Below are 8522 nucleotides of genomic sequence, written 5' to 3'. Positions count from 1 at the left end.
GAGGTGGGAAATTTTTTCCCAATGTAATAGGTTTTCGCTGCTAATTCGATATCATTAACTCTTAACTTGGGATCTCTTGAGGCGAAAAAATTTTGAAGGCCCGTGCTGGTGCTCAATCTACTAGGAGCAAGAGTGGAGCATGAAACATCTGCGCAAATCCTATCTAGAGATGGAAGTTTTGTGGACAAGCGTTAGATCCCTATTTGGTTATCTCGACAAATCCCACAATAGTATTTCGGAAACCATTGAATCATGGTCAACCTCTTTGTTCAAAAACCCAATTGTCAACAGGGCTTGGGTTTTTCTCTTGGGATTCCTACTATGGAATGTTTTTGAAAGATCGTAACAAGATTGTTTTAAAGTAATATTTGGTTATTAAAGTAAGTGGTTGAAACTATATTTTCAAATTATTGATGCTTTCAGGCCTCTGGAATCCTCCGAGGGTGCTTCATCGTAAGGTTTTGAGTTTGGACCTTTTACTTAGGTCTTCAATCAGGCTTACGATGAGTTTTAGTACAAGAGGAAATTTACCCTACCGATAATGAGATAGACAAATGTTGTTTAGACTTATTCAACAAACTTCAATCTTCTGATATTTGATTACGGCTTTGACCCTATACATTGACCTAAAGAATGTATCTTTGATCTTTCTTCTCTGAGATACTCAACCTTCTTGAATTTGTATAACCATCAACCTAATATTAGGACAAAAATAAATCTAGCTTTCTTTTTCGAAACTTAGACAAGTTGGCTACTTCAAGGTTGTTCTTATATCATAACTCTAATTCCATGATGATTTTTCAAGGTATCCTCTATACTAATAATTACCTATTATGATTTACTTAAAGTTTATTTTTTATTTCGTCCATTATTCATCATCTTGTATTTATTATTCATCATAAGGTAATTACACAAAGGATAACAAAAGTAAATCAAAAATGCCAGTAGGATCACAAGGATAGATCTACACAAGAACACAAGCATTTTACTCTGCGAAAACCCATATGGAGTAAAAACTTAGCAATCCTCTCACTAGAGAATCAATTCAACAAGACACATCAAAGTCATATATAAACTGATCAGCAAGATGATGAGTCATACTTCCATAAAAAATTCCAGTCAATCCTACAAGATATCTTCCCACAGAATTAGGTCTACTTTAGAATTAGGTCTTATGGTCCTTCCTAAACATTTGATTTCTTTACAAAGGTTCAATCCAACATAGAGGTTCTTCCTTCAACGGAGATCTTCCATAGAGATTCAATCCTTTCCTCGAGAGAAATATTCATCTTTTAGTAGCCTTGAATTCATTCTTCTTTCTTATCATCTTCATTGCCCTCAAAGATATAAAACAGATGATATGAATTGCACTTTAAGAGGGAGAGAAAATGCATATATATAAAGTCCATTTGCAAGCCAAATCAGTGTCTCTTTGGGGCTGAGCTGATTTGACAAGGAGGAAGACGAACTTGGTCTTCTTGTGCAGTCATAAACCAAAGTTTCAAAACATAAATTTTTCTTCACTGAAGGTTATGAAGAACACGCCTTCTAATTTTTCTTTTGACAAATACACGAGGAATATAATTTCTTTTGAGCATATAAAACATGCTTTACAATTACATCAATAAACTATTAATTATGAAAATCAATCACAGCTATAACATTCAACATATTCCACCAATAAAAAAATAGATATCGAAACAACTCATTTATAAAAATAAAAAAGAAAACAATATTTTTGAAATGAGTTTAATCTATAGAACATTGTAAATCAGGTTTGTTAATATACGCATGCTGAAATAATAATGGATGATGAGGAAGAGACCTATTTTCCGAGGGACCAAAATACTATTCCGGCCGAGCAGCATGGATGATGGTGCCATAACACCATCACAATAGTTTTCTTATTCAATCCTATTCATTCTGTTTTTCTCAATACTACACACGCGTAGATATTATGAAAGCACGGGGAGGATATACATATTATTGCTAAGGTGTCCATTGGTGTGACGACTTCTTTTTAATGTTAGGAATCCATATACTATGGGAGAGAAAAGGGTTCCCGCTCCTGTGACAAATAATTTTTTATGAAAGAGTGTTCTAGAAACGAAACTGCAAAAAATCTAAACTCCACAAAATTTGCTGAGATTGATATAAAAACTAAATTAGATACGCTGGCAGTTTCCATCATTGATAGCACACTACAGAATCTATTGACAATTGGGAGCAATTATCTCCAAGTTGCTTCTCCGTAATTCAAGTTCCTGATTTGTCTCTGCCACTGGCTGATTTTTTATTTGTCTCTGCCACTGGCCGATTCCTGATTTGTCTCTGTTACTGGCTATACAGATAGACGAGAATCACTCCTGAAAAATTGGTTGTACAAACTCCTATGATTTTATCAATTTTCCTTATTCTAGGCCTAAAGTATAGGATTTGAAGTGTATACAGCGGCTATTTATGTCGAACAAGTATGAGTAAAAATTGTTGAAGCCTTTCATAAAACTTCCTTGTTTTTGACTTGGTATCAGAGCAGAGTTCTTCATCTCTGTGCCTGAATTATCATATACCCCTCGCATCATGACTAAGGATCAACCCGAATCATCTTTTGTACCAGTCATCCATGTTCAATCAGAAAACCCTAGTTTCACCATTGATATCATCCTTACCGAAGTTAATTATGATGTCTGGTCCCAAATCATGGAAATGCATATCGCAAGGCATGAGAAGCTTGAATACCTCACGGGTAAAACACCTATTCCACAGGTTACTGATGCTGCCTATGCAAAGCGGTATGCTGAAAATCAAAAGGTCAAAGGATGGTTGCTGACTTCTATGTCACCAGAGATTATGAAGGGCTATCTTAGACTATCTACTGCAAGTGAAATCTGGACTGCTGTTTCTAAAGCTTTCTATGATGGATCTGATGAATCACAGCTCTTTGCACTGAATCAACGGGCATTCTCCACCAAACGGATTGGTCGTTCTTTTTCCACCTATTATGGTGATCTAGTGGAAATCTTCCAAGAACTAGATCATCATGATAGGATTGTCATGAAGGATCCCGAAGATGTTGTCGCCTATAAAAAAATAGTTGAGAGACTGTGGGTGCATATCTTCTTGAATGGACTAGATGTAGACTTTGAACAAATTCGAGGTGAGATTCTTAGAAAGGATCATGAACTCGATCTCGAAGCAACTTATGCATATGTTTGTTGTGATGTCGTTCGCCGAGCTGCACTTCAACGTGAACCTGAACACTCTGAATCTGCTGCTATGGTGGCTCGTCGGGGCAAGCCTTACCAATCGAAAAAAACATATCACACTTCTGGTCTGCCGAATCACACAACTGACCAAAATCGATCGTGTGGATCACAAAATCGTAGCTATGAAATAGGAGCTTCAAAATCAGAATCTGTATGTACTCATTGTGGAGAATTTATATGTTTGCGTCTTGGTAGTACATGTCTTGCTTCCTTTTTAAAATCATGGAAATTTCGATGAAATTGCATGTCTATGGTTTAAAATCATGGAAATTTCGATGAAATTGCATGTCTATGGAAAGCATATGACAATCATGGCCCTAGTGTATTCATTAAGTCATACAGAGCACCGAGTGAAATTTCGAGGAGGTTGAATTATATCTTTGGATTCCATGGAAAAAGTAAATTCTAATAATGCGAAAGTATATATGCATTGGATAATAAAGCAAATAGATTAATTATTAAAATCGGAATTTTCGTGGTGAGATAGAAACTTCGAACATTCATCAATTCTCAGCAGGCTCAACTGAGTGGAATATGTGCTTCCTTTTGTTAGCTGAATCGTCGGAATTGTGAGAAGAAGAATACCGGTGCCAAGTCATCTATTTCCGATTTTTGCGCTACGTATTCCCAGATTTGACGAAGGGATTTTTCATAACGAAATTGTATAAAGCGAAGGCTTGTGGAAGGCATATATTTCTCGTGGAATTTTAATTAAAACATGAGCTCCAGAGGAGAATCACCAAGAATCACCAAAATTATGGGTTTTTATTAGATTGAACTTATGGATGATATTATTTTAATTTTTTTATTTTAAACTAAGAAAATATATATTACTATTTTCTTTTAGATTTTATTATTATTTCTAATAATAATAATTATTTTTAAAATAATGATAAGGAAAAAATGTTTTAATAATAAAATAAACTAATTTTAATAGATTTTATGATTTAATTTAATATAAGTAATTTAGCAATACTCTATGAGGTAATACACTCAAAAAAGAGCAGGAAGTCTCACATGGTTATTAAGCTTGGTCTTTTCAAGGTATATGATAAGTTTAATTGGAAATTTTTGGTCAATATTTTAGGTGATTCTTGGTCAATATTTTAGTGACCTATAGTTTCACTCATTGGATCACCTAGATTGGATCCTTAATTCCTCCATCTTTTTTTCCATTTTGATAAATGACTCGCCTTCTTGGACCTTCATGTTCCCAGAGGTCTACACCAAGGGGGGCCACTCTCTCCTTTCATGTTTATTGTGGTTGTTGAAGGGCTAGGACATTACATCAAATTCGTGATCAATCAAGGTCTGAGACTATGGGGTCATAATCTGCCCATCACTCACCACCAATTCGTGGATGACATTATGTTATTTGGAGAGCCATCGATTCGAAAGATAAGGGCATTGGACCAAATCCTATCAGATTTGCAAGAGACCACTCACACTTTCATTAATGGCGAAATGTCAAGCATATATTTCTTCAATACCAACATTCTAGTTCAATGAAACCTAGCCAAAATTATGGGGTTTCAAATTGGATCCATGTTAGCTAAATACCTTGGTATTCCCCTTCTCGCCAACTCTTTAAGGGTATCCTTTGGTCTAGGATTAAAGGTTTCATGGCAACTAGATTCAAAGCATTGAATCTTCCCATCAAATTATTCTACTAAAAACAATGTTGCAAGCCCTCCCAATTTATCAATTGTTGGTGTTTCCTACTCCTAAAGTTGTATACAAAGACATCATCTCCATATTTCCAAGGGTTTTGTGGCAAGGGCTTGAAGAGGTTAAAAGATGGACATTAGTTGCCTACAAGAAGGTTTTCCTACCAAAATGGGGAGGGGATCCTGGTATGAGAGACCCTAAAATGCTTAATAAAGTTATGGGAGCCAAATTGTGATGCAGATGGCTTCAAGAGAGCCAAGAGTTGTGGAAACAAATATGGCAGAGAAAATATAGCTTGGTCATGACCCAACTTGAGATAGTGAGGGAATCTGACTTCCTGTGAGTATCTTCAATATGGAACTCAACCGTTGAAAAAAGATCTTTTATCCAACATCACTTATTTTGGGAGATGAGGAATGGGGGTGTTGCTCGACTTTGTTAGGAAACCTAGCAACAATCTATGACGCTAGAGAATAGAGTGGAGCTACAAGGTCTAGAAGAAAGTACTATGAGGTTGGGGGCAAGAGATGTTCTAGACTTCTAGAAAGAGGTTACAACTCAGAACTAGTGGAGGGTATGAAAAACTCAGGATGAATAGACTATTTCTCATTGCGACCAAGAATGGCAGGCTCTAGAGGTAATTTTACAAGATCAAAAAATTCAAGTGGTGTACGGTGGGGACAAGGTTTGATGGGGGTATCAAATTCAGGGCATTCTTACCATTAAGGAAGCTTGTGGCCTCATGGAAAATTATAAGGAACTCCTAAGGGAATTGTATTGGTGGAGGATTTAAGGTGGGAATTTTTTTCCCAATGTAAGAGGTTTTCGTTGCCTAATTCGGTATCATTAACTCTTAACTTGGGATCTCTTGAGGCGAAAAAATTTTGAAGGCTCGTGCTGGTGCCCAATCTACTAGGAGCAACAGTGGAGCATGAAACATCTGCGCAAATCCTATCTAGAGATGGAAGTTTTGTGGACAAGCGTTAGATCCCTATTTGGTTATCTCGACAAATCCCACAATAGTATTTGGGAAACCATTGAATCATGGTCAAGCTCTTTGTTCAAAAACCAAATTGTCAACAGGGCTTGGGTTTTTCTCTTGGGATTCCTACTATGGAATGTTTTTGAAAGATCGTAACAAGATTGTTTTAAAGTAATATTTGGTTATTAAAGTAAGTGGTTGAAACTATATTTTCAAATTATTTATGCTTTCAGGCCTCTGGAATCCTCCGAGGGTACTTCATTCTAAGGTTTTGAGTTTGGACCTTTTACTTAGGTCTTCAATCAGGCTTACGATGAGTTTTAGTACAAGAGGAAATTTACCCTACCTATAATGAGATAGACAAATTTTGTTTAGACTTATTCAACAAACTTCAATCTTCTGATATTTGATTACGGCTTCGACCCTATACATTGACCTAAAGAATGTATCTTTGATCTTTCTTCTCTGAGATACTCAACCTTCTTGAATTTGTATAACCATCAACCTAATATTAGGACAAAAATAAATCTAGCTTTCTTTTTCGAAACTTAGACAGGTTGGCTACTTCAAGGCTGTTCTTATATCATAACTCTAATTCCATGATGATTTTTCAAGGTATCCTCTATACTAATAATTACCTATTATGATTTACTTAAAGTTTATTTTTTATTTCGTCCATTATTCATCATCTTGTATTTATTATTCATCATAAGGTAATTACACAAAGGATAACAAAAGTAAATCAAAAATGCCAGTAGGATCACAAGGATAGATATACACAAGAACACAAGCATTTTACTCTGCGAAAACCCATATGGAGTAAAAACTTAGCAATCCTTTCACTAGAGAATCAATTCAACAAGACACATCAAAGTCATATATAAATTGATTAGCAAGATGATGAGTCATACTTCCATCAAAAATTCCAATCAATCCTACAAGATATCTTCCCACAGAATTAGGTCTACTTTAGAATTAGGTCTTCTGGTCCTTCCTAAGCATTTGATTTCTTTACAAAGGTTCAATCCAACATAGAGGTTCTTCCTTCAACAGAGATCTTCCATAGAGATTCAATCTTTTCCTTGAGAGAAATATTCATCTTTTAGTAGCCTTGAATTCATTCTTCTTTCTTATCATCTTCATTGCCCTCAAAGATATAAAACAAATGATATGAATTGCACTTTTAGAGGGAGAGAAAATGCATATATATAAAGTCCATTTGCGGGCCAAATCAGTGCCTCTTTGGGGCTGAGCTGATTTGACAAGGAGGAAGACGAACTTGGTCTTCTTGTGCAGTCATAAACCAAAGTTTCAAAACTTAAATTTTTCTTCACTGAAGGTTATGAAGAACACGCCTTCTAATTTTTCTTTTGACAAATACACGAGGAATATAATTTCTTTTGAGCATATAAAACATGCTTTACAATTACATCAATAAACTATTAATTATGAAAATCAATCATAGCTATAACATTCAACATATTCCACCAATAAAAAAATAGATATTGAAACAACTCATTTATAAAAATAAAAAAGAAAACAGTATTTTTGAAATGAGTTTAATCTATAGAACATTGTAAATTAGGTTTGTTAATATACGCATGCTGAAATAATAATGGATGATGAGGAAGAGACCTATTTTCCGAGGGACCAAAATACTATTCCGGCCGAGCAGCATGGATGATGGTGCCATAACACCATCACAATAGTTTTCTTATTCAATCCTATTCATTCTGTTTTTCTCAATACTACACACGCGTAGATATTATGAAAGCACAGGGAGGATATACAAATTATTGCTAAGGTTTCCATTGGTGTGGTGAATTCTTTTTAATGTTAGGAATCTATATACTATGTGTGAGAAAAGGGTTCCCGCTCCCGTGACAAATAATTTTTTATGAAAGATTGTTCTAGAAACGAAACTGCAAAAAATCTAAACTCCACAAAATTTGTTGAGATTGATCTAAAAACTAAACTAGATACGCTGGCAGTTTCCATCATTGATAGCACACTACAAAATCTATTGACAATTGGGAGCAATTATCTCCAGGTTGCTCCTCCGTAATTCAAGTTCCTGATTTGTCTCTGCCACTGGCTGATTTTTGATTTGCCTCTGCCACTGGCCGATTCCTGATTTGTCTCTGTTACTGGTTGTACAGATAGACGAGAATCACTCCTGAAAAATTGGTTGTACAAACTCCTGTGATTGTATCAATTTTCCTTATTCTAGGCCTAAAGTATAGGATCTGAAGTGTATACAACGGCTATTTATGTCGAACAAGTATGAGTAAAAATTATTGAAGCCTTTCATAAAACTTCCTTGTTTTGACTTGGTATTAGAGCAGCGTTCTTCGTCTCTGTGCCTTAATTATCATATACCCCTCGCATCATGACTAAGGATCAACCCAAATCATCTTTTGTACCAGTCATCCATGTTCAATCAGAAAACCCTAGTTTCACCACTGATATCATCCCTACCGAAGTTAATTATGATGTCTGGTCCCAAATCATGGAAATGCATATCGCAGGGCATGAGAAGCTTGAATACCCCACGGGTAAAACACCTATTCCACAGGTTACTGATGCTGCCTATGCAAAGCGGTATG

General features: G+C 35.6%; 1 protein-coding gene across 1 annotated transcript; it reads left to right on the top strand.

The window, feature by feature from the left end:
* The first annotated feature begins 2700 nt into the window (after positions 1–2700).
* Positions 2701–8096, top strand: LOC149217868 (uncharacterized). Its single transcript, XM_089390394.1, has 2 exons — positions 2701–3417; positions 8076–8096. Exons 1-2 carry the CDS (start codon positions 2701–2703, stop codon positions 8094–8096), a joined length of 738 nt encoding a protein of 245 aa, XP_089246520.1.
* The last annotated feature ends 426 nt before the right edge of the window (positions 8097–8522 follow it).

The sequence above is a fragment of the Pinus tabuliformis genome, chromosome 1_1 (genome assembly GCF_031772625.1).
Source record: "Pinus tabuliformis cultivar Carrire ecotype Pingquan chromosome 1_1, CPIR1, whole genome shotgun sequence".
Classification (NCBI taxonomy): Eukaryota; Viridiplantae; Streptophyta; class Pinopsida; order Pinales; family Pinaceae; genus Pinus; species Pinus tabuliformis.
The sequence above is the reverse complement of the archived record's forward strand: the minus strand, read 5'-3'. Positions and strand labels throughout refer to the sequence as shown.

Bases quoted from the DNA above. Each gene is read 5' to 3' on its own strand.
- LOC149217868 (XM_089390394.1), top strand. From the start codon at position 2,701: ATGGAAATGCATATCGCAAGGCATGAGAAGCTTGAATACCTCACGGGT. The intron at 3,418-8,075 runs GTATGTACTCAT...CTGGTTGTACAG, and splicing joins GAGCTTCAAAATCAGAATCT to ATAGACGAGAATCACTCCTG.